This window comes from Anolis sagrei, chromosome 2 (genome assembly GCF_037176765.1).
Source record: "Anolis sagrei isolate rAnoSag1 chromosome 2, rAnoSag1.mat, whole genome shotgun sequence".
Lineage (NCBI taxonomy): Eukaryota > Metazoa > Chordata > Lepidosauria > Squamata > Dactyloidae > Anolis > Anolis sagrei.
In genome coordinates this window covers 169,408,771-169,435,180 of record NC_090022.1, presented here as the reverse complement: position 1 = coordinate 169,435,180, position 26,410 = coordinate 169,408,771, and the positions used below count along the sequence as shown (strand labels likewise).

At 43.0% G+C, this 26,410-nt stretch overlaps 1 protein-coding gene and 1 long non-coding RNA gene across 4 annotated transcripts in view; one reads left to right on the top strand and one right to left on the bottom strand.

Moving 5' to 3' along the window:
• The window catches only part of LOC137096099 (uncharacterized), a 138,420-nt gene extending 116,049 nt beyond the window's left edge, over positions 1-22,371 (bottom strand). Inside the window, exon 1 of the long non-coding RNA XR_010909267.1 lies at positions 22,118-22,371. This is a non-coding gene — a long non-coding RNA (uncharacterized lncRNA). The remainder of the gene's footprint in view (positions 1-22,117) is intronic.
• Positions 1-26,410, top strand: part of SLC44A2 (solute carrier family 44 member 2 (CTL2 blood group)) — an 85,029-nt gene that overhangs the window by 38,498 nt on the left and 20,121 nt on the right. For all 3 annotated transcript variants that reach the window (XM_067464085.1, XM_060763496.2, XM_060763494.2), the window contains exons 5-16: positions 2,485-2,569; positions 3,679-3,807; positions 3,970-4,030; positions 6,649-6,772; positions 7,944-8,027; positions 10,441-10,553; positions 13,529-13,660; positions 16,733-16,832; positions 19,434-19,526; positions 19,682-19,766; positions 25,024-25,286; positions 25,881-25,975. In XM_067464085.1, the coding sequence (XP_067320186.1) occupies positions 2,485-2,569; positions 3,679-3,807; positions 3,970-4,030; positions 6,649-6,772; positions 7,944-8,027; positions 10,441-10,553; positions 13,529-13,660; positions 16,733-16,832; positions 19,434-19,526; positions 19,682-19,766; positions 25,024-25,286; positions 25,881-25,975 (1,364 nt within the window). The remainder of the gene's footprint in view (positions 1-2,484; positions 2,570-3,678; positions 3,808-3,969; positions 4,031-6,648; positions 6,773-7,943; positions 8,028-10,440; positions 10,554-13,528; positions 13,661-16,732; positions 16,833-19,433; positions 19,527-19,681; positions 19,767-25,023; positions 25,287-25,880; positions 25,976-26,410) is intronic.

Below are 26,410 nucleotides of genomic sequence, written 5' to 3'. Positions count from 1 at the left end.
GGTGCTCCGAGCGACTTACAATTTAAAAAAGCATTTCACAATATAAAAACATTCAACGTAAAAACATTCAACAGTGACTATTTGGCAAATTAGATCTGATTACTTAAATGCACAACCAAACAGCCAAGTCTTGAGTGCTTTTACAAAAGGTCGCAACTCCAACATTGCTCTAACCTATGGAGGCAATGAGTTCCACAGAATTGGAGCATAGATCGGAAAAAGCTCTATGCCTTGTAGCTTCCAGGTGTACCTCCCTAGGGCCTGGTATGTATAGGAGATTTTCCTGGGTGAATTGAGGTGACCACTGATGGAAAAAAGGAATGAGGCAATCCCAAAGATATAAAGGTCCTTGGCCATTTTGAGCTCTAAATGTCAGGATCATTATCTTGTAAGAGATCCGATGTTCTATTGGTAGCCAATGCAGTTGTTGCAGAATCGGTGTAATATGGGATCTTATAGATGATCCCGCTAGCAGCCTGGCCGCTGCATTTTGGACCATCCGAATCTTCTGGGTTGTTGACTTCGGCATATAAGGCGTTGCAATAGTCCAACCTCGTGGTGACTGTTGCATGGATTACCGTTGCCCATGCTTCTACCAGAAGGTAGGATGCCAATTTCCTTGCCTGGCGAAGATGAAAAAAGGCCTGCTTACTTATGGCAGTGATCTGGGCCTCCATCGTCAGCAATGAGTCCAACACAACCCCAAGGCTTTTAACCATGGCAGACGGAACCAGAACTTCCACATCGAAATCAGGCAGAGACTGGATTAATTCTGGCGGCTGGCCGGGCCAGAGTATCTCAGTTTTAGAAGGATTCACTTTTAGTCTGCTCACTCACAGCCAACTCATCACTGCTTCCAAACACAGCCTAAAGTTCTCAGGAATTGCGGTTGTCCCAGGTTCGAGACGCAAGAGTAGCTGGGTATCATCTGCATACTGGTAGCACTCTAAGCCAAAGCCCCGCACCAGTCCAGCAAGTGGCCAAGTGACCAGGGGTGAGAGGATAGCACCCTGGGGAACTCCACAACAAAGGCAGGAGCTTTCAGAGCTTTGGCCTAACCACTCCACCCTCTGTCTCCGGTCCCGGAGGAACGAATTGAACCATTTCAGGGCTAAACCTCGTACACCAGGCAGAGCCAATCGATACATCAGCAAGTCATGGTCCACGGTGTTGAATGCAGCTGTGAGGTCCAAGAGTACCAATAACGTTGATCCGCCTCGGTCTAATTGACGACGAACTTCGTCAGTAATAGCTACCAAGACAGTCTCTGTCCCATATTCTGGGTCAAGTGAATCCATAGATGGAGGACATTGTCTGTAGACAATTAGATGAGCCCTTCCTTCTTTGCTGTCCTCTCCAGTGCTCCTGAAAAGAAAAGGTCTAGTGACAAGGAGAGGAAGGAGAGAGTGCAGAAGAGGGTGGAAAGGTTGTCTCATTCTTCCACATACCTTTGAAATTGGCTAAAATAAAAGTGCCTTTAAGTATGTACAGATTGTTTTCCCTTAAATGTTGGGAAACCTACTTCAAACCTCCAGGATGAACAGTTAAATGACAAGGAAGGTAGATAAGCTTGACCTCTAGCATCCCATTTTGAAAATTAGTATGGTCTTATTATATTAGTAATAATACTGCATTATTATTATTATTATTAAATTATTATTATTATTAAACTTTATTTGTACCCCTCTAGCATCTCCCGAAGGACTCGATGCGGCTTACAAAGGCCAAGGCCTCAACACACAATACAACAATACAAACCAAAGGCAAATCAAATATTACATGTAAATAATATTAATATTACAATATAATGGTATAGTGCAATAATATTAATAATATTACAATATAATGATATAGTGCAATATAGTAATATATAATACTGATATTGTACTATGCTAATAATATAATATATTGTATGAAAATATATTTTGTAAGCCGCTCTGAGTCCCCTTCGGGGTGAGAAGGGCAGCATATAAATGCCGTAAATAAATAAATAAATTTGTGAGTGTTCCCCAAGCAACACTAGTTGGTTACTTTATACTTCCATTGTATGAGATTTATTTTAACTGTTTTGTATTGTTGTTTGTTATTGCTTATTGCTTTTATTATTGATGTATTGTGGGCTCAGCCTCATGTAAGCTGCACCGAGCCCCTTGGGGAGATGGTAGCAGGGTTTAAATAACGTTATTATTATTATTATTATTATTATTATTATTATTATTTATTGTAATCAGAAATTGTTCAGTCCATAAGAGTTGTCTCTCATCCTAGACCTGAAGAAAAATTACTTTGTAGACAGTGACTCTGAGAATTCTCCAACCTGTGTAGTCACTGGACAGTTTAATCTGACATGTAACTTTTCCAAAGGAAGGATGGGAATTAAGATCTCCATCATTGTTTCAGACTCTCTGGAATGTCTAAATTTAACTGCTGAGAAAAGGAAACAGTGGTCTGGATATTCTTATCATTCTTTTTTCCTGTTTGCAGGAACAAACCTTTCTTGTTCTACTTCAACATCATGAAATGTGCCAGTCCTTTGGTCCTACTGGAATTCCAGTGTCCCACCACACAGGTAAGGTTTATCTCTCTGGCACACCCCATTGGTATACTCTCCAGGTAGATAAATAATTTGAAGGGAACTTTGCATAATTTGAAGGGAACTTTGCATGGGGCTGTTTTAGAAATGTTATTGTGGGATTGAGAGAAATAGAATGTCCTACCATTTTGTTTATGTAATCCAGTATATAGTACAGTGAACTCATATGATGTCTAGTCCTATTGGTATTAAAATATTGCCTAACAAGTAATGTAAAATTAGTTTGCTGGTGTTGAGTGTGAAGCGTGTAAGTATGCCTCTTCTAAGATGATGCTTGGCATCTGTAGCTTTAATAAATACAGTATAACAATATGCTTGTATCTGTAGTAGGGATTCAAAACTAACAAACCAAAACTTGCCGAATTTACTGTACATCTTTAGTTCTAAGACATTTTTTTCCTTTATAAACATCTCTAAAATGGGGTTCATATTAAAATCATGGGTGTGTCTTTGTTGTTGTTATTGGTACTAAAATTAAGGTTCATCTTACAATCTATGGCAGGGGTCCTCAAACTTTTTAAGCAGAGGGCCAGGTCACAGTCCCTCAAACTTCTGGAGAGCTGGATTATAATTTGAAAAAACATGAATGAATTCCTATGCACACTGGACGTATCTTATTTGCAGTGCAAAAAACACTTAAAACAATACAATAATTAAAATGAAGAACAATTTTAACAAATATAAACGTATTAGTATTTCAGTGGGAAGTGTGGGTCTGCTTTTGGCTGATGAGATAGGATTGTTGTTGTTGTGTGTTTTCAAGTAATTTCATATTTAGGTTGACCCTGAGCCGAGGGCCAGGTAAATAACCCTGGAGGGTCATATCCGGCCCTCGGGCTTTAGTTTGAGGACCCCTGATCTATGGCATCTTGGAATGCTCATAAAAGTTACTTATTGCTTGACATCTGCCAAAAAACCGTGAGCCAGCATGGCCAATGGACAGAGTAGCTGGGATGATTCTGGCAATTGGAGCTCTGAATGACTTACCTGCTAAGTGTTCGTCATGGCTGGGTAATGGTATTCACCTACATGCTGATGCTTTGCTTATATTGACATTTTGTTGTTTTTCTTGGGACTCTTTTTAGATCTGTGTAAGCAAATGCCCAGATCGATATCTCACCTACCTACAAGCCCACACAACTGACCTCATGGCTTCTGGGGACCTTAAATACTATCAGCAGTTTTGCCTCCCAGAATTTAAAGATCTGAGAAAGGTGAGTGAGCTGTGCAGACAAGTAATGGCTGGGAACTGGTTCATACATAAAAGTAGACTCTCGTTTTCCTTTTGATTTTCTTCTTCCCAGGAGGAGATGTGCAGGACTTCCTTCTCTGGCTAGGAATTAATAATTGCTCTTTTCACTCCCTCTTTATTCCAGAGTCCACCACAAGTTTTGAAAGATGGTGACTGCCCAGCCATGTTGACTCCAAGCAAGCCCTGTGAGTCTGCCTGGTCAGGGGAAGCTGAGGGGTTTTGTGTTTGGTTTATATGCAGTGTGGCAATGCTCCCCTTTCTCAGCTGTTAGAGAGAACAACTAACTATAATATGGAGAAATCATCTTTTTGAATTACACTTAGACTCAATTCCCAAAGACTCTCTCATTGTGTTCATTATCACCCTAATCCCAGTTTTGGGAGAAAAAAATGGATATAAATAAATTCAGTCATCACCATCAATAATAATAATAATAATTTTTTTTGTCGTGTCCGGAGCAACCGCTCCTGTTGTGAGAGAATTGGCCGTCTGCAAGGACGTTGCCCAGGGGATGCCTGGATGATTTTTGATGTTTTATCATCTTTGTGGGAGGCTTCTCTCATGTCCTCGCATGAGGAGCTGGAGCTAATAGAGGGAGCTCATCCACCTCTCCCCGGATTCGAACCTGCGACCTGTTGGTCTTCAGTCCTGCCGGCACAGGGCTTTAACCCACTGCGCCACCGCGGGCTCCTCATAATAATAATAATAATCATCATCATCATCAGCATCATCTATGTAAATAAAAATGTAATGTTTGTTTGTGGGATTACCATAACTCAAAAACCACTGGGCGAATTGACACCAGATTTGGACAGATTACACCTTATCAGACCAGTGAGTGACCATCACTCATAAAAACACTGAAAAACACAGCAGAAGGGACTTAAAAATCCAAAAAACAAAAATACATTACAATGCATGTGCAAAAATGCGCAAACACATATATATACAAATATATACTCACATATACACACACAAAACACGTATACACAGACTGGGCCACAGCAACATGTGGCAGGGGATGGCTAGTAGTAGTATAATAATAATAATAATAATAATAACAACAACAACAATAAATCTATATATATAAATTTGTTAGGGGCATCCAACGAGGAAACAAAACTCAACCCCCCCCCAACGAAACTTAACCAAAATTCCCATGCCCATAACACAACCCACAAGGTACAAACATATCTACTCAAAATGAAAAACAACACAACAACACACTCACAAAACGGCAAAACAACAAAACTCAAAAATCCCCCAACGAAACTTAACCAAACTTCTCATGCGCATAACACAACCCACAAGGTACAAACATATCTACTCAAAATGAAAAACAACACAACAACACACTCACAAAACGGCAAAACAACAAAACACAAAAATCCCCCAACGAAACTTAACCAAAATTCCCATGCCCATAACACAACCCACAAGGTACAAACATATCTACTCAAAATGAAAAACAACTCACTCCAAGCCCCGTCGCGCCGCTTCCCGCACACACACACCCCCTGCCGCACACACACACACAACCCCACACTCCATCACTCCCCCCGCCGCCGCACACACACACGCAACCCCACGCTCCATCACTCCCCCCGCCGCCGCACGCACACACGCAACCCCACTCCCCCCGCCGCCGCACACACACATGCAACCCCACGCTCCATCACTCCCCCCGCCGCCGCACACACACACGCAACCCCACGCTCCATCACTCCCCCGCCGTTGCACACACACACGCAACCCCACGCTCCATCACTCCCCCATCCCAATCTTACCTCCTTTTACTTCACGCCACCTCCAAACCCCACCCCGCCCCTTCCCGCCCTGTCAAAATCTAGGAAAGACAGGAAGGAAGGAAAGAAGGAAGAAAGAGAAAGGGAGGTAAAGAAAAAGGGGGAAGGAAGGAAAGTTAGAGAAAGAAGGAAGAAGAAAAGGAAAGAAAAGGAAAGATGGAAGGAAAGAAAAGAGAGACAGCAGAAAAGAAAGAAAAAGGGGGAAGGAAGGAAAGAGATAGAGAAAGAAGAGGAGAAGGAAAGATGGGAGGGAAGGAAGGAAGGAAGGAGGGAAAGAAGGAGAGAAAGAGGGAAGATTGGCCACAGCAACACGTGGCGGGTAAAGGTTGTTATTTCTATTATTATTATTATTATGCTATTGTTCCTATGAGACCCTGGGGGAATGGGAGAGGTGTCAGTTCCCAGAGGCAATGTATTGCATTATTGTTATTGTTATGATGGTGGTAAAATAAAAGGAAATAAAAAGTGAAAGAAGGAAGCAAACAGGGAGGGAAGAAAGGCAAAGGAAGAAAGGGGGAGGGAATGAAGGAAAGAGAGAAGGATGAAACCAAGTAGTGAAAGAAAGAAAGAGGTAGAGAAGGAAGAAAGGAGAGAAAGGGGGAGGAAAAGGGGGAAGGAACAGGTAGGGACCTCTCTTTCATAATAGTCCAGATATCTACCTCAACTTTGATAAGTTTTACTATAGGCCACAGCAACGCGTGGCAGGGCACAGCTAGTGGATTATAATGATTGTATTTCTTCACATCACACCTTTTCCCCAGAATTGGACTTACAGTTTTGAAAAAAATATTTTACTCGTACTTCCCTTCCCTTTTCACTTAGGAGAATCCTAATTCCTTACTTCCACTGCCATCCAGTCATAAGAACAGGGGCACTGTGACTTTCCAGTCAACCTTCTGGCCCCATTGAAGGACTCTCCATCAGAAGATAAGAAAGAGAGAGTGTGTGTGTGAATGTGTTTGACTTATTTGTGTATGTGTGTGTGTTTTGATCTGCAGTGGCTCGCAGATGCTTACCTGCTATCAGTGCTAAGAAAGGAGTCATAATGGTTGGAAATGAGACCACCTTTAATGATGGACGTGGGAAGACAAGAAATGTGACAGATCTCGTAGAAGGGGCCAAGTGAGTTTTATGTGTTTGTGTTGTTGATTCAAGATGGAATGAGAACCTAATATGTATATCAAAGCCAATTTATGATTTTTTCCCCATTAATTTGTTTCATTAGCTTAAAGTACAGTTGGCTATCCAGCTTTGAAGAATATTATTGTGAATTTGAGTAATATGGTCTCTTTAGGAATCTTTTTTAAAAAGTTATTCTACAAAGGTAGTGTAAAGAGGTCCCCTCGTGGTACAATGGGTTAAACTGCTGAGCTGCTGAACTTGCTGACTGAAAGGCTGGTAGTTCGAACCTGGGGAGTGGGGTGTGCTCCCTCTGTTAGCCCCAGTGTCTGCCAACCTAGCAGTTCGAAAACATACAAATGGGAGTAGATCAATAGGCACCATTTCGGCGGGAAGGTAATAGCACTCCATGCAGTCATGCCAGCCACATGGTCTTGGAGCCGTCTATGGACAATGCCTGGCTTAGAAATGGAGATGAACGCCGCCACCACCCCCAGAGTCGGACACGACTAGAATTAATGTCAGGGGAAAATTTTACCTTTAATTTTAAGGTGCCATTTCATGGGACACTAAAGCCTTCAATCTCTCTCCAAGCTCTGCAGCCTTCTTGACAGGCGTGTGTGTATTTGTTACTGCCTTCATCACCATAATGGCCAAAAAATACTCACTTTAAGAAAATGGAAGCCCAAAACAAAATGTTAGCCATCCAGATTCGAGAAACCTAATGACAGAAAACCTTTTCTGCCAAGGTCAAGGATATGACTTACATCAAGGAGCAGATAATCAAAATGAAACCTCCCAAATTGCTATAAATATTGTGATGGCTGACTGCATTAGTGTTATATACTTTCAGCCCAACTGCAAAATTTAGGTTAGTTTAAAAGAAACCAAAAACTACATAATTCTGATATTTATATAAAAGGACTAGACAACAGTGGCTCAAAAGGAGCTGAGAAATGCAGAAGAAATAGGAACTGGGAGTAAGTACAAGAGAAAAGCAGCCAAAAATAGTGACCAAGTGGATATCAAGATTTTCACAATCTCGGCTGCAGAAAGAGTTGTGAGTGGGAAACTTCTATTTAAGAGCCACATCACACTCATAGGGCTACTAGGTCCAGTTGAATTATATTCCATCTTTTCTTTGCTTTTAATTTCTTGCTGCATTTAATTTCAGAAAGGCGAATGTGGTTCTTGAAGCAAGACAAGTGGCAATGAAGATCTTTGAAGATTACACCGTTTCCTGGTACTGGATAATAATGTGAGCAAAGAGCTTGAACTCTGTATTGTCAAAGACTTTCATGGCCGGAATCACTGGATTGTTGTAGGTTTTTTCAGGCTATATGGCCATGTTCTAAAGGCATTTCTCCTGACTTTTCGCCTGCATCTATGGCAAGCATCCTCAGAGGTTGTGAGGTCTGTTGGAACTAGGAAAATTGGGTTTATATATCTGTGGAAGGACCAGGGTGGGACAAAGGACTTTTATCTGCTGGAGCTAGGTGGGAATGTTTCAACTGACCACCTTGATTAGCAATTGATTGCCTGGCAGTGCCTGGAGCAATCTTTTGTTGAGAGGTGATTAGATGTCCTTGTTTGTTTCCTCTCAAGGACATCTAATCACCTCTCAACAAAAGATTGCTCCAGGCACTGCCAGGCAATCAAATGCTAATCAAGGTGGTCAGTTGAAACATTCCCACCTAGCTCCAGCAGACAAGAGTTCTTTGTCCCACCCTGGTCCTTCCACAGATATATAAACCCTTTTTCCTAGTTCTAACAGACCTCACTACCTCTAAGGATGCTTGCTTGCCATAGATGCAGGCGAAACGTCAGGGGAAATGCCTCTAGAACATGGCCATATAGCCCGAAAAAACCTAGAACAACTTGAACTCTCTTTTTATCATGTAGAATGAAATCAGTGATTGAATAGTGGTAGATCCAGGAAAAAGGAGCACAGTAGAATAGCAGTTTTATAGCAAACGTGGATGCATGGAATTATGTGTGTGAGTCTCCTTTTGCCGGGCTCAGGAGACTTACACACATAATTTGCTCAATATTTAGTAAAGCAGGCATGCGTGAGGCTCCTGGACCTCAGGAAAATGAAATTACCAGGAGGGCATGTAATGAAGACATTAGCTCTTCTTCCAGACTGACAGAGAGGAAACTATTTATTTGTTTATATCTCACTTTTTCTTTCTTAAAAGGGACTATGATTTTCTTGGTATTGGTTTCTGTGCAAATTTAAACTAGAAATTTACAGTCCATCTTCTTCCAGTTGATTTCAGTCATAATCTAATTATCATTATATGACGTATACTATAGTGCTTTATAAAGCATTTCCTAAGGAAATCAGCTTTGCAAGAGCTGGAAACTCCTTGCTTTCCTGACTTCACCTGTTCTGTCACGCACTGGGCCTATAACAGCTGTACTTTTCTATAGGACATATACTTTAAGCCCAGCAGGAAGCCAGGGGGCCTCAAAGAGGGTTCTCAGGGATTTTTCTGAAGTGATGGTCTTTAGAGTCTTTGATGATGCAACAAAGTCTTTATTATGGAACAAACAACAAATCTTCAATGGTTCAAACGACACTTCAAGGCTTTCTTAGTCTAGTCCTCAATGGACTGGCACCTGACTTTGATTAACTAAACTTTCTCTGTAGGAAAAACCCTTTTTAACCTCTCCCAGGCTGCTTTTTATCTATGCCTCATCGGTGTGGGACCTACTACTGATTCCAAATGCGTCTGGGTATCGAGTAGACCTACCAGCCGAGGCTTGAAGATAATTCAGCTGGAGTTCCGTGGATCTGTAATGCTGTTCTCCCTTCGAGAATTCTTAGAAACTTCAGGGCTGTTTTCCCTCTGATGCTGTGAGGCTGAGAGGCTGTGAGCTCTCAGCCAGAGCTTTTGGGACCTTTCTCCTGGAATTTCTGCTTCTGTATCCCCGGATGTTACTTTTTCCTGTATGGTTATTGAGAAAGGAAGCTTTTCTATGGGACGAGCTGGTCTGTGTCCTATAGCTTAGCTACCTTATGTGAGACTGCCCAAAAATGGCTCCTTTCCCTCCCAGAGCCCAGAACAAGGGGTGGAACCAAAGCTTAATTATGATGGACAGGAGGCCTGTCTTATGACTGCAAAACAGATAACAGAAAGAAAATAAAGTTGGAGCTCCTGGTACAGCCGTACCAGCACATCACCCTATTCTCATGATGTAGCAGGGCGTTTATCTTACTTTCCTCTTCCTTTTTTAAAATGGTGGAATGAATCCTGAAGCCTTGCAGATGGAAGTACTAGATAAGCTTTTAGAAGCTCCTTGGAGAAATTTCCTTCACATTTGGTGCTATTATCTCAGACAATGTTTATGAACATCTCTAAGATAACACAGAAGTTCTGCAAATGGCTGAGAACTAGCAGAAGATGGGTAAAATAATAGATATGTGCATTTATGTAATTATAATACAATCAAGATCGGAAGGGAAGTACAATTCCTAAGACAAGCAGCATGATATGTATAAGGGTGATATAAAATGGAAGCCACCATCAATTATCCTGGAATGTTTTCAGGGGAGTAACATTTTCAGTTCTATTAGTTACTCCTAGGAGTAAAAAATTCAACTCTTCTATTTTCTATTTGTGGAGGAATAACTCAGGAACTCTTCTGTGGTTGTGTTATCTTTGCAGAGGTCTGGTGATTGCCATGGTGGTCAGCCTCATCTTTATTGTCCTTCTCCGGTTCCTGGCAGGGATCATGGTCTGGGTGATGATAGTGCTGGTGATCCTGGTGCTTGGATATGGTGAGTTTGGTGAAACTAGGAGTCTGGGGCTGGATCTACCCTTTATCCCAGGATCTAATCCCAGATTATTTGCTTTGATCTGTATTATTTGAGTCTATACTGCCAGATAATCTGGGATCAGCAGATAATCTAGGATCAGATCCTGGGATATATTTATTTATTTAAAACATTTATGTTTCGCCCTTTTCACCCCGCAGGGGACTCAGGGCAGAGCACAACATATCTATGGCAAACATTCAATGCTAGGGCATAAAACCATAAATATATAAAAAAATTATAATCACCTATATGCAAATCAAGAGTTGCTTAAAAACCATCTCAGGACACCATTTTGCCTCATTGCATTGCCCCAAAGGCTTCATCCCACAGCCTGGTCTTCACCATCCTTCTGAAGAACAGGAGGGAGGGGGCTGATCTAATATTGCCAGGAAGGGAATTCCATCACTGGGGGGCAATCACTGAAAAGGCCCCCTCTTTTGTCCCTGCCCAAAGCACCTGTGATGGTGGCGGAACCAAGAGCAGGGCCTCCCCAGAAGATCTTAATTTCCACAGTGGTTCGTAAAGGGACTGGCGTTTGGACAGGTAAACTGGGCCGGGGAAGGATAGCCAATACTCCAGAGGACAGGAGCAGGATTCAAAACGATCTTGACAGATTAGAGAGATGGGCCAAAACTAACAAAATGAAGTTCAACAGTAATAAATGCAAGATACTCCACTTTGGCAGGAAAAACGAAATGCAAAGATACAGAATGGGGGACAATGCCTGGCTCGAGAGCAGTACATGTGAAAAAGATCTTGGAGTCCTCGTGGACAACAAGTTAAACATGAGCCAACAATGTGAAGTGGCGGCAAAAAAAGCCAATGGGATTTTGGCCTGTATCAGTAGGAGCAGAGTGTCTAGATTTAGGGAAGTAATGCTACCCCTCTATTCTGCTTTGGTTAGACCACACCTGGAATATTGTGTCCAATTCTGGGCACCACAATTCAAGAGAGATATTGACAAGCTGGAATGTATCCAGAGGAGGGCGACTAAAATGATCAAGGGTCTGGAGAACAAGCCCTATGAGGAGCGGCTTAAGGAGCTGGGCATGTTTAGCATGAAGAAGAGAAGGCTGAGAGGGGATATGATAGCCATGTATAGATATGTGAGAGGAAGCCACAGGGAGGAGGGAGCAAGCTTGTTTTCTGCTTCCCTGGAGACTAGGACAAGGAACAATGGCTTCAAACTACAAGAGAGGAGATTCCATCTGAACACGAGGAAGAACTTCCTGACTGTGAGAGCCGTTCAGCAGTGGAACTCTCTGCCCCGGAGTGTGGTGGAGGCTCCTTCTTTGGAAGCTTTTAAACAGAGTCTGGATGGCCATCTGTCAGGGGTGATTTGAATGCAATATTCCTGCTTCTTGGCAGGGGGTTGGACTGGATGGCCCATGAGGTCTCTTCCAACTCTTTGATTCTATGATTCTAGGGCTTTATAGGCCAAAGCCAGCACTTTGAATTGTGCCCGGTAGCAAACAGGCAGCCAGTGGAGTAACATGGGAATTGTGTGCTCCCTGTATGCAGCCCCAGTTATTAACCTGGCTGCCTCTTGTTGGACTATTTGAAGCTTCCGAACAGTCTTCAAAGGCAACCCCACGTAGAGCGCGTTACAGTAGTCTATCCTGGATGCAATGAGAGCGTGGATGTAGGACAGTGTAGTTCCAGCCTGGCAGGTGGGGAAGAGTGAAGTTTTTGTTCTCTCACCAAGGGTTTGGCCTAGAGTTGGGCAAATGGCAAATTGTTGGCCACACTTTCCAGGTATGGTAATTTTCCTATAAATGTTGGGGCAGCTCCCTGACTTTATTTTGTATTACCAAACCATCCTCAAAACTAAAACCAGCATCTGGACACATCTGGTTTGGGTTCTTCTCATCCCTTTTCTTTGCCTTCTTTGGGACTGGCCTAGCCCTCCCTGGATCCAGGGGTGGAACATGGTCCAACTAAAGTTGGAGACCCTTGATGTTAACATGTCTTTTGTCCTTATGATGCATAGCAGAGCATGCTTTCTGCTGCCTAGCTAAATTTTTCTCCTTACAATATTTCTGTTCCCTCTATTATTATTATTATTATTATTATTATTATTATTATTATTATTAAACTTTATTTGTACCCCGCTAGCATCTCCCAAAGGACTCAATGCGGCTTACAAAGGCCAAGGCCTCAACACACAATATAACAATACAAAACCTAAGGCAAATTAAAAACAATTCAAGCAATATAAACAACAAGCAATAAACAATACACTAAGACACAATAGAACTGGGCCGGGCCATAGTAATGGGTACAAGATTAAAAGTGCTGATGTGACAGGTGGTATATAAGGCTTATAGGACAAGTGCAGAGTGCGATGTGCAACAATCTTGGTTCTAATAAAATGCTTATGGGACTTGGTATTGGAGATTTCCTATTCTGGGAAGGCACATTGGAACAGCCAGGTCTTCAAGTTCTTTCTGAAGACTGCCAATGTAGGGGCCTGTCTAAGATCTTTGGGGAGAGTGTTCCAGAGCCGGGGGGCCACCACAGAAAAGGCCCTGTCTCGTGTCCCCACCAAACGCGCTTGTGACGCAGGTGGGATCACGAGCAGGGCCTCTCCAGATGACCAAAGTGAAGACGTGGGTTCGTAGACGGAGATGCGGTCACGCAGGTAGGATGATCCCAAACTGTTCAGGGCTTTGTAGGTAAGCACCTGCACCTTAAATTGGGCTTGGAAAATAAACGGCAGCCAGTGGAGCTCCTTGAACAGGAGGGTTGACCTCTCTCTGTAAGGGGCCCCAGTTAACATCCTGGCTTCTGTTCGTTGGACCAGTTGGAACTTCCGAGCCGTTTTCAAGGGCAGCCCCACGTAGAGCGCATTGCAGTAGTCCAATCTGGAGGTGACCAAGGCATGGACCACCCCGGCCAGATCGGCCTTTGCTCTGACAGCTGCTTTTTTCTTATAGGTATCTTCCACTGTTACATGGAATATGCCCAGCTCAAAGGACAGGCTGGTTCTGACGTCACCTTGAGCGAGCTTGGATTCCAGACAGATCTCCGTGTTTATCTCCACCTGAGGCAAACCTGGCTGGCCTTCAGTAAGTACATCTTCCTTAGTGCTCTTCCTTCTGCCTGTCTTTGTCGCTTGAATGCTCCTTTGTTCTGTTATAGGTGCAGGCAACGAGGACGATCTCAAGCTGTAATCATTTTGGTTATGTTTGTTGTTTTTTTTCAAAAAAAGCAAATACAACTTTTATTAATTACTATTTTTAAAGAAGAAGAAACAAAAAATAAATGCCACATCACTTATAACATTCAATAACTTAATCAACTCACCATATTCCACATATCAAATCTTCTATACTTGGCTCCTTTCACCCCTCCCCCCTTTTCTGGAACAACCTAGCTATTTATTTTAATATCCTTTTACCTTTCATGTAGAGGATCGTTTTAATTGTATCTTTCAGTTCATTGTTCCCATCTATCCTATTCACATAATCCATTCATTTTTCCTAATTTCTAATCCCAGCACCTTCATCTACCTGGTTGTTATATGTAGCCCTTTTTTTTACTTATTGATCAAATTTCATACAATCTGCTACACCAGTGTTTCTCAACCTGGGGGTCGGGACCCCTGAGGGGGTCGCGAAGGGGTGTCAGAGGGGTCGCCAAAGACCATCAGAAAACACAGTATTTCCTGATGGTCATGGGGATTCCAGGTGGGAAGTTTGAGCCAATTCTATCGTTGGTGGAGTTCAGAATGTTCTTTGATTGTAATGAACTATAAATCCCAGCAACTACAACTCCCAAAAGTCAAGGTCTATTTTCCCCAAGCTCCACCAGTGTTCACATTTGCGCATATTGAGTATTTGTGCCAAGTTTGGTCCAAATCCACCATTGCATGAGTCCACAGTGCTCTCTGGATATAGGTGAACTACAACTCCCAAACTCAAGGTCAATACCCACCAAACTCGTCCAATGTTTTCCGTTGGCCATGGGAGTTCTGTGTGGCAAATTAGGTTCAAATCCATCGCTGGTGGAGTTCAGAATGCTCTTTGATTATAGGTGAACTATAAATCCCAGCAACTACAACTCCCAAATGACAAAATCGATCCTCCCCCAACCCCACTAGCATTTACATGTGGTTGCATTGGGTATTTGTGCCCAGTTTGGTCCAGTGAATGAAAATACATCTTGCATATCTGATATTTACATTATGATGTATAACAGTAGTAAAATGACTGTTATGAAGTAGCAACAAAAACAATATTATGCTTGGGGGTCACCACAACATGAGGAACTGTATTAAGGGGTCACGGCATTAGGAAGGTTGAGAACCACTGTGCTACACCTTGTTTCCACTTACAAAATCCCGCTGTTATGCCTCTTTCCAATTCTATCCTATTACTGTTTGTGAGCCTTTTAATAACCACTTTGTTAAACAGTAGGGCTGTCCAAACACGGAAAAATTTGTTTCTAAACTCGATTCGTTTTTAGGGTTTTTTTACGTTTCGTTATTTAAAAGAATTCCGAAATTTTCCTTTAAAAAAGTTCGATATTTACGAAATTTCGGAAATCATAAAACAATTACGAAACAATTATGAATCGATTACAAATCGATTCGTTAATGGCGGCCGCAATCGCGCAATATGCTAAAAAAACTTCTGAAGCTTCCCTCTCCCTCTGTTGTTGACTGTTGGTGTGATAATTATATATTTTTTCACTGAGAAAACAAACAGCAACCCTAAAACTTGCACCAGACATGCGGAAATAATAACGAAACATTTACAAATCAATTCCGAAACAATTCCGAAACGAATTGGAAAAATTCGTTTCGTTTTTTAGTTGCTCCTGAATGGTTCAATATCGCTTCATTATAAAAAAAAAATGAATTTTTAACGAATTACGAAATTACGAAACGAAACCGCCCAGCCCTATTAAACAGTATTTGTCCTCTAAATGCCATTTTTATACATTTTGTGTGATACATTTTTCCTTATTCCAAATCAGATATTTCCTCAATATTTTATTAATTCCTTGAACTATGTTCTGACCAAACCTTTGCAATTTAGCACATTCCACCAGTTGTGAATATATGTCCCTTTAGGTCAGTGTTTCTCCACCTTCCTAATGCTGTGACCCCTTAATCCAGTCCCTCATGTTTAATAAAGTCATTAATAAAGTGCAGTTAGGGACATATTGCTGAGAGTTTCCTTATTCTGGAACAACAACATTTTCAGGCTCCTCCTTAAGATTGCCAAAGTTGGGGCATGCCTGACGTCCTTGGGGAGTGAGTTCCAGAGTCAAGGGGCCACCACCGAAAAGGCCCTCTCCCTCGTCCCCACCAATCGCATCTGCGTTGGAGGTGGGAGCGCGAGCAGGGCCTCTCCAGATGAACGAAAAGATCATGTGGGTTCATACACAGAAATGCGGTCACGCAGGTAGGCAGGTCCCAAACCATTTAGGGCTTTGTAGATAAGAACCTGCACATTGAATTGGAACCGGAAGATGAATGGCAGCCATTGGAGCTCCTTAAACAGGAGGGTTGACCGCTCCCTGTAAGGAGCCCCAGTTAACAACCTGGCCGCTGCCCGTTGGACCAATTGAAATTTCCGGGCCGTTTTCAAGGGCAGCCCCACGTAGAGTGCATTACAGTAGTCCAATCTGAAGGTGACTAAGGCATGGACCACCCTGGCCTGGATGTAACGAAGTCAAGGCAGGAACGCAACTTCCATCCCTGTTTAATTAAGTGTTTAATTGGTACCTATAACAAACCCACTGCTACAACCAAATTATAACAATCACACCACTGCCAACCATTTTATCACATGGGGAAATATAGAAAAATAATCCCACAATGCTGCTCAGCCAAATTATAACGATGACACCTCCACTACAAACTAGCTCACCAAAATATAGAGGGAGTATGGTTGTTGAACCAACGGAATACTTAGAAGTTAGAAACTGGGAACCACTGGAACTGAGAGACTCAAAATGATTCTTCAAAAGATTTCCACTGCCACCATATTAATAATAAACAGGCTGAGGTATTATCGAGAGGTTGTTCAGTACCACACTCTGTGTCACTATAGTTTTCTTAGAAGCTGCTGAAAGCTGACTGGAATAATGTTTTGTCCATAAAAAACATCTCTTAAATATCTTTTCTCCAGTGATCATCCTCTGCATTGTGGAGGTTATCATCATCTTGCTCCTCATCTTCCTGCGCAAAAGGATCCTCATTGCCATTGCACTGATCAAGGAAGCCAGCAGGTGAGGTTGAGATGGGTCTCTTTGCAACAGTGGTCCTTCGGCATCCTTTCCTTTATAACTTTTCGAGAGTAATTTTGTTCTAGTATCTACTGGAAAATCTAGTAAGATTGCACAGCACCAGAAAGGCAATTTGAAATGGTAGCAGAATTGTGTATTAGTATTATACATGCTTGTTTCCAAGATTATGGAATTTTTTGGAACGTTAGTGGATGATTCATAACCTTTCTCAGACACTGAATCAGCTCTGTTTTGAAAGTTTTGTTGAATAAGGCGGAGAACCCATCTGGGCTCGGGGCTTTAGACGGGTTCAATTTCTTTATTGCTCTTTGAATTTCTTGTATCGTGATCTCCTTGTTTAACGTTTCCCTATGGTGATCCGAGATATTATTTAACTTTTGTTTTCTCAGGTATTGTGTTATGTCATCTTCTTTTATTTATTTTCTAGTGTATAGGTTTTTGTAGAATTTGTTTGAATTGGTCAATGATGTCCCTCTCCTTGGTGTAAACTTTTATCATTGTAGCATATTTTTGTGATGTATTGTCCCTGTTTCTTTTTCCTTATTCTCAGCTTTTTTTGCATTCTGGAAGTGGTACTGCTTTATGTAAAGAAAATGATAAAATAACAAATTGCAACAGCAAAAACAGCAGAGAAAAAAACAGGCAGGGACATCTAATCACCTTTCAAGAAGAGTTTGCTCCAGGCACAGTCAGCCCATTGTATGCTAATCAAGGTGGTCAGTTGAAAGATTCACACCTAGCCCAACTTACAAAAGCCCTTTGTCTCACCCTGGTCATTCCACAGATATATAAACCCCTTTTTTCCCAGTTCCAGCAGACCTCACCTCTGAGGATGCTTGCCATAGATGCAGGCAAAACGTCAGGAGAAATGCCTCTAGAACATGGCCCTATAGCCCGAAAAACCCCACAAGAACTGAACAATTAAACTGTTAAAACAGCACTAATTTAAGACAATTTAAAAATGTTTAAAGCATAATTAAAAGAATTAAAGTACAGCAAGCACACAATTGAAATACTCTTTTGTGAAGACCAATTAATGCTCAAGTCCCTGTCAGAATAAAATGGATTGTTGAAGGCTTTCATGGTCAGAATCACTGGGTTGTTGTAGGTTTTTTCGGGCTATATGGCCATGTTCTAGAGGCATTCTCCCTGACATTTCGCCTGCATCTATGGCAAGCATCCTCAGAGGTAGTGAGGTCTGTTGGAAACTAGGAAAATGGTTTATATGTCTGTGGAATGATGAGGGTGGGACAAAGAACTCTTGTCTGTTGGAACTAGGTGTGAATGTTTCAACTGACCACCTTGACTAGCATTTGATGGCCTGGCAGTTTTTTGATGTGGCTTGTTAGTGCCTGGGGCAATCTTTTGTTGAGAGGTGATTAGAGGCCATCAAATGCTAATCAAGGTGGTCAGTCAAAACATTTATTATTTTATTTATTTATATTTATTTATTTATTTATTTATTTATTTACAGCTTTTGTATTCTGCCCTTCTCACCCGGCAGGGGACTCAGGGCAGATTACAGTGTACACATATATGGCAAACATTCAATGCCAATTTTTGACATACAAACATATACAGACATACACAGAGGCTATTTAACTTTTCCTGGCCACCAGGGGAGCTGTCGCTTTCATCATCCATCTGCGACGCTGATGAAGCACTTCCGCATTCACTGCATGCTTCCCTGCTGGAATGCTTTGCTGGAGTTTTCTTTATGGCCTCATAAATCAGTTAATTTAGCCTCCCCACACTTTTAAGGTCGTACCTAATTTTCCTACTTGACAGATGCAACTGTCTTTCGGGTTGCAAAGGTCGACAACAGGCTACACAGTGGGTTGGAAACCCACTCCAACCCGGGCTGGCTTCGAACTCATGACCTTTTGGTCAGAGTGATCTTAATGCAGCTGACACTCAGCCAGCTGCGCCACAATCCTGGTGCATTTGATGGCCTGGCAGTTGTTTGGTATGGCTTGTTAGTGCCTGGGGCAATCTTTTGTTGAGAGGTGATTAGAGGCCATCAAATGCTAATCAAGGTGGTCAGTTGAAACATTCCCACCTACCTCCAACCGACAAGAGTTCTTTGTCCCACCCTGGTCATTCCATAGATATATAAACCCATTTTCCTAGTTCCAACAGACCTCACAACCTCTGAGGATGCTTGCCATAGATGCAGGCGAAACATCAGGAGAGAATGCCTCTAGAACATGGCCATATAACCCAAAAAAAACCTACAACAACCCAGAATAAAATGGTTTTTGCCTGGAAGTGGACAATTCCAGAGAGTCTTGTCTCCTGTGGGGATCTTGGTTCTCAATGGACTGAAGTTGGCTAGTTAGAATAGTCATCTCAACACACCAGGTGGTAATTTGATTTGCTAGGGTTTACGGGAGAGTATGCAAGCTTAGTTAGGTATTCTCAGAGTTGAAATCTGCTAACTGTGCATGGTGTCATTGTAAGGGAGCCAGCTCACACCGAGGCCAAAATATAACATTTTTAGAGAGGTGTCTTGCAGCTGGACAGATCAAAGCCTTGGAACTGACTTGTACCATCTTTTCTCCCCCTTCCCCATCTCTCTGACAGGGCTATTGGTCACGTCATGACATCCTTGCTGTTTCCCCTCTGCACTTTCTTCCTGGTGTGCCTCTGCATCGCTTACTGGGCGAGCACAGCAGTGTATCCTTCCTTGGCTCCCCCTCCCCACATCAAACTTGGGCAAATAGATAATTGGGAGATGGGATACCAGCAAACTGCTTAGTTCACTCAAGCTCATCATATAGGCAGGAATGAGCTGTACAGTCCTATCACATAGAGCCCTTGACTGCTTTCAGTTTCTTGTCTACCTCTAACGAAGCTATCTACAAGGTATTTAACGAGACGGAGTGCGCTTATGCTGGAAAGACCTGCAACCCAGAGGTGAGAAGTAATCTAAATAGTTGCTGAATGAACTGTTAAATAACAGAGATGAGGGAGATGTGCCCAGGAATGCTATAGTGTTCTCTTCATGGGGGTGCACTTGAAAACTGTTTGAAGGCCTCAAATGTCTGCAGAATGTCGCAGATTGGCTGCCGTTGAGTGTGAGTTGCTGGAAGCACGAAAGGCATCCAGGGGATGTATCTCATCAACTCATAACATCTACTTACTTACTTAGGCAATCCCTCGTTGTCCGAGTAGGATAATCTTCCAGGGTGGGTCCTTAGGTGACTGTGGAGCCCTATTCTTGATCTGCATCGTCTCCCGCAGTGAGGATATTGGTTTCCAGGTGGAAGGCGGTCCCCATCGGGGTTGGCTTGACATGCCTTCCTCTTGGCACGTTGCTCTCTTTTGCCCTCCATTGGTGCCTCTTCAAATTCTGCAGCACTGCTGGTCACAGCTGACCTCCAGCTGGAGCGCTCACAGGCCAGGGCTTCCCAGTTCTCAGTGTCTATGCCAGAGTTTTTAAGGTTGGCTTTGAGCCCATCTTTCAATCTATTTTCCTGCCCACCAACATTCTGTTTTCTGTTCTTGAGTTCGGAGTAGAGCAACTGCTTTGGGAGATCATCGTCGTCGTCGTCATCATCATCATCATCTTTAATTACTTATTAATCGCCCTCCATCTGAGATGCTCTAGGCGATTTACATTGAATAAATAATACAGGATAAAACACATACATACAAATATTAAATATTTGTGGTCGGGCATCCAGACAGTATGGCCGGTCCAGCGGAGTTGATGGCGGAGGACCATTGCTTCAATGCTGGTGGTCTTTGTTTCTTCCAGCACACTGACGTTTGTCCGCTTGTCTTCCCAAGAGATTTGCAGGAATTTCCGGAGGCAGCGCTGATGGAATCGTTCCAGAAGTTACGTGTGATGTCTGTAGATAGTCCACGTTTTGCAGGCATATAGCAGGGTTGGGAAGACAATAGCTTTATAAACAAGCACCTTGGTATTGCTACGGATGTCCCAGTCCTCAAACACTCTCTACTTCACTCAGAAAAATGCTGCACTTGCAGAGCTCAGGTGGTGTTGTATCTCGGTGTTAATGTTGACCTTGGTGGAGAGGTGGCTGCCAAAGTATCAGAAATGGTCAACATTTTCTAATGTTACACCATTAAGCTGTATCTCTGGCATTGGAGAGGGACTGGCTGGTGACTGCTGGAGGAGGACTTTGGTTTTCTCGATATTCAATGACAGGCTGAACTTCTCGTATGTTTCTGCGAAGGTGTTTAGAGTGGCTTGTAGGTCTTCTTCTGAATGCACACAAACGACGTTGTCATCAGCATACTGCAGTTCTATAACAGATGTTGTTGTAACCTTGGTTTTGGCTTTCAGTCTGCTGTGGTTAAATAACTTGCTATCTGTCCGATAGATTATTTCCACTCCGGTGGGAAGCTTCCCATCAACAAGATGAAGTATCATAACATCTAGCCTTGTGGCCATCTGCCATAGGGAGTTTTGAAGAGTTTGGGTCAAACCAGCTCTCCTCCTTCCCTGCTTTTCTTTCTGCTGTTGGGCACCAGCTTCAGAAACTGTGATATTAAAAGTGTTGCACTCTCCTTTCTCTTCAATGAAAGGTCACCTGTGCTTCTGCTCTTGTTTCTTGGACAGGTATAAATGAGTCTTGGGTGTTCAGTTTTATGTTCAGTATATTGTTTTATACTCATGTACCATTTATGTTATATTGCACTTGAAGTGTCTTGTGAGTCGCCCCGAGTCCCTTTTGGGAGATGTGGCGGGATATAAATAAAGATGATGATGATGATTATTATTATTATTATCCCCACGAAGGATAAGTGTAGTTGAGAAAGAGGGCTGAAGGAATAAAGATTTACCAAGCTTTGGAAGTGGCTTTCTGCCCTCCATGTTCCCATGTCGAGATCAATCTCGGGTAGTCCCAAGTATTGGCTTTTAAGGTTCTGTCATTCAGCCATCATCCTGGTATGGGAAAGGTGTCCAAAAAACTCCCTTTTGTATTTCTGAGGGGAAATATAGTACAAATACAGGGTGAGGCAGCATAACTTCCTTTTCTAAAAATGCGCGCCATTCAGTCGGTTGAAGACGTAGTGGAGCGCTACTGGTCTCATTCGAGAGACTGGAGTTTAAAGTTTTGTCCTGACACAGTTCAGTCGCCATCATGCGTTGGAACAGTGAGGAGCGTGCTTTTGCCATTGAGGCCTACTTTTTGAGCAGATTTGGAGTGGCTGGCCCGCTCTCCAGATTTGGCCCCTTGTGATTTTTTTCTGTGGGTTTTTTTGAAATCCCGTGTTTCTGTGAACCATCCAAGGACCCTACAAGATTTGAAGACCAACATCCAGGAAGAAATTGCCAACATAACGCCTGCTATGCTGGCAAGAGTCACGACAAATGCCAGAAATCGGTTTACTCAGTGTATGGAGAATGGGGGACGTCACCTACCTAATTTGATCTTCAAAACTATGTAAAACAAAACTTTAGGAATGAACCTACATTATAAAAAAAATAAAAAATCTGATTCATACAATGGGTTTTATTAAGTTTTGAAAAAAGGAAGTTATGCTGCCTCACCCTACATGACCACAGAGGAAGACTGAGTCTGGGTCTGGTTCCAACTACCGTATATTCCGGCATATAAGACGACTGGGCGTATAAGACGACCCCCAACTTTTCCAGTTAAAATATAGAGTTTAGCATATACTTGCCATATAAGACCACCCCCCTTCCAATGCACACTAAATAAAAAAAAATTAAAAATCAGATTTGAATTCAATATGGTAATTTTAATTCAAATGCTTATGAGAAGCAGGTTCCTATGAGAGGGACATTGTACCTTACATTGTACATTACAGTTGCTCTTTCTCCTTGAATTTCATTTACACTCTGGGTCCTTTACATCATGCTGGCAATAAGTTAAAATAAACAGTTGCAATAAACAATACTCATTTAAAGCAATTAAAAAACTAGCCGAGGTAAAGTGCCATTATCAGTTCCCTTTTGCCTTCTCTCAGGCTTCTCCTATTGACGCAGCCTAAAATGGCATTGGCCTTTTCAGCTGCAGCATCACACTATTGGATTGTGGTTGACGAAGATCTCTTTCACAGAATCCTAAAGTTGGGAGGGACCTCTAAAGGCCATTTAGTCCAACCCCCTTCATTTTGCCATCATGTAGGGAAAGCAAAATCAAAGCACCCCTGACAGATGGCCATCCAGCCTTAATATTAACATGAATAATAATAATAATAATAATAAAGTTGGAAGGGAGCTCTAAAGACCATCTAGTCCAACCCCTTTCATTCTGCCTTCATGGAGGGAAAGTACAATCAAAGCACCCCTGACAGATGGCCATCCAGCCTTAATATTAACATGAATAATAATGATAATGATAATAATAATAATAATAGAGTTGGAAGGGAGCTCTAACGGCCATCTAGTCCAACACCCTTCATTCTGCCTTAATACAATACAAAGCGCCCCTGACAGATGGCCACCCAGCCTCAACAACAACAACAACAACATTAATACTAATAAAGAGTTGGAAGAGACCCCAAGGGCCATCTAGTCCAACCCCCTTCTGCCTTAATTCAGCAGGAGCACAATCAAAGCAACCCTGGCAGACAGCCAACCTTTCTCAATAATAATAATAATAATAATAATAACAACAACAATAAGATTCATACTAATAAGTCTGAGGAGACCCCAAGGGCCATCTAGTCCAACCCCCTTCTGCCTTAATGCAGCAGAAGCACAATCAAAACACCCCTGACAGACAGCCAACCTTTCTCAATAATAATAATAATAATAATAATAACATTCATATTAATAAGGGTTGGAAGAGACCCCAAGGGCCATCTAGTCCAACCCCCTTCTGCCTTAATGCAGCAGGAGCGCAATCAAAGCAACCCTGGCAGACAGCCAACCTTTCTCAATAATAATAATAATAATAATAATAATAACAACAACAATAAGATTCATACTAATAAGTCTGAGGAGACCCCAAGGGCCATCTAGTCCAACCCCCTTCTGCCTTAATGCAGCAGGAGCACAATCAAAACACCCCTGACAGATAGCCAACCTTTCTCAATAATAATAATAATAATCATACTAATAAGAGTTGGAAGAGATCCCAAGGGCCATCTAGTCCAGCCCCCTTCTGCCTTCATGCAGCAAATGCATAAAGCACCCAACAGACGGCCACCCAGCTTCAAAAATAACAACAACATTAATAAAGGGGTTGGAAGAGATCCCAAGGGCCATCTGCTCCAACCCCCTTCTGTCTTTCCCTGCTCCCCCCTCCCCCCCGCCTCCTTCCTCGGCAGCAGCAGCGACGACAGAGGAGAAGGGAGCCCCGGCGGCTTTGCTATCCTCCTCTCTCGGCCCCTGCGCAACCACGGTGCGAGGAGGCAGAAAAGCTGCACATGGGGCAAGAGAGGGAAAGGCACGCACCTCTCCCCCTTCTCTCTCACCCCGCGCATGCCTTCCTTGGCAGCGATGGTAAAGGTGCTCATGGGGTGAGAGAGGAGGGAAAGGGGCGCACCTTTCCCTCCCTCACACACCTTTCCTGCCTGCAGCACTGAGGAAGGCATCTGCGGGGCGAGGGAAGAGGAGGGAAAGGTGCACACTTGCGGAGGCCTGCACAGGCTAAAGTCTGCTTGCTGCTTACCCCAGTGCAGGTCTCCGCAGGTGTGCACCTTTCCCTCCACTTCCCTCACCCCACAGATGCCTTCCTCGGCACTGGAGGCAGCAGCAGCAGCAGCGCGGTGCAGGCCAGACGCTCCCTTGGCCCCGATTTGGCCCAGGAAGGAGGGACGCAGAGTGAGAAAGGCTGCCCTCCAGCCTCCTTCCTCACGCTGCCTCTTTCCTCACCGAGCCCAGCTGGGGCCCGATGGAGCGTCAGGCCTGCGCCACGCTGCTCCTGGAGGCTCAAGACAGAGGCTGGAAGCCTCGCTGGCAGCACCAGGGGCGGGCGGGCGCGCTCACCAGCGCTGGCCTGTGTAGCCCTGGAAGTCAGGCAAGCAGGCCGCTGCGAGCGGAGGTTCTCATCCACTGACTCGGCTGCTTCGGCTCCAGTGTCGCTACCATTTGTCATCTGCTATATCCGGGAGATTAGACGACCCCCAACTTTTCAAAGGATTTTAAAGGCTTAGAAAGTCGTCTAATAGCCCAGTTTTTACGGTACCAGAGTTGCTGAGACTTAATCATTTTCTCCCTTCCTTTCAGACCTTCAATACTTCCAACATCACCAAGCAGTGCCCAGATGCCCGTTGCCTCTTTGCCTTCTATGGTGGTGAGACCGCCTACCACAAGTACCTCATCATCTTCCAGATCTACAATGTCTTCATGTTCTTCTGGCTGGCCAACTTTGTCATTGCCTTAGGCCAGGTCACACTGGCTGGAGCCTTTGCCTCCTACTATTGGGCCTTTAAGAAACCAGATGACATGCCTGCATTCCCCCTCTTTTCTTCCTTTGGCCGAGCACTCAGGTAAAAGGATCCAGGTGGGCTGGGGTGGAAAAAAGCACCGTTGGCCTCTTGAAAGATGGGATGGGCTATGGGGGTTCAGATACATAAACACAAGAGGAGACTTAAAATTATACAATAGTGCAGAGACAGTGCTGAATTATCTGTATTCTGGACCAAATGGGGTGTCTTTGCTGACTTGAGTGCAACAGAGCATTCATTCACTGTTGTATCAGAAAATGTTTTTTTAAATTTTCCAGGACCTTTAATAACTTGGGAATTGTTTCTTAAATATGATTCCAGAGAGTGAAACCTCATTCATGATTTTTATGTCTCTCTGAATCATAATCATCTCATTCTGGTAAATTTTAAGTGTGTGGTGTTGTGAGGGAAATGTTTTAAGGGAGTTTGAGAAGGCCTTACTTATGAATGCATATTCAGGGAAATGTTATACTTACCCCCAAAAAATCTAGAAGGCTTAGTGATTTCTTCTAAGATACTAGGTTTTTTTAAAATTATTAAATGGATAAATTATCGCTCTGTTCTTTAAGGGGAAAAAAATCTCAGTTGCTCATGCTAATGCATTTTTTACTCCTTCCTTCCATCCTTTTACAACAGGTATCACACAGGCTCATTGGCCTTTGGGTCTCTAATTCTAGCTATCGTCCAGGTCATTCGGGTTATTCTGGAGTACTTGGATCATAGGCTAAAAGGTACTGAATGGGGCAAAATGCTGGAATGGGCAGAAAGCATGCAGAAGAAATTCAATTTGGACATGTTCCGTTAGGTTCAGTTGGCATGAAGGAATTTTCCCAAGTTTGACTTGGAACCTGACACCTTCAAAATCTTGCCCAGCATTTCTTTTCCTCATTTGGCTAACTGGTCATGCTGTTTTCGGCCTCCGTTTGGATTTCCTACTTTCTCACCTTGTGGAAAACTCTTGCGTCTTGAGCCACTGGCTGACTGAAGAGCAGGATTCGCATATGGGTTAAATTCTCACTAAGAAGAATCTAAAAGTTTTGCCGATTAAAAAAATATATAAGACAGTAAAAACTCTAGACCATGCCAGACTACACAGAGAAGCCATTGAAATCCACAAACATGTGGACAATTTCAACAGAAAGGAGGAAACCATGAAAATGAACAAA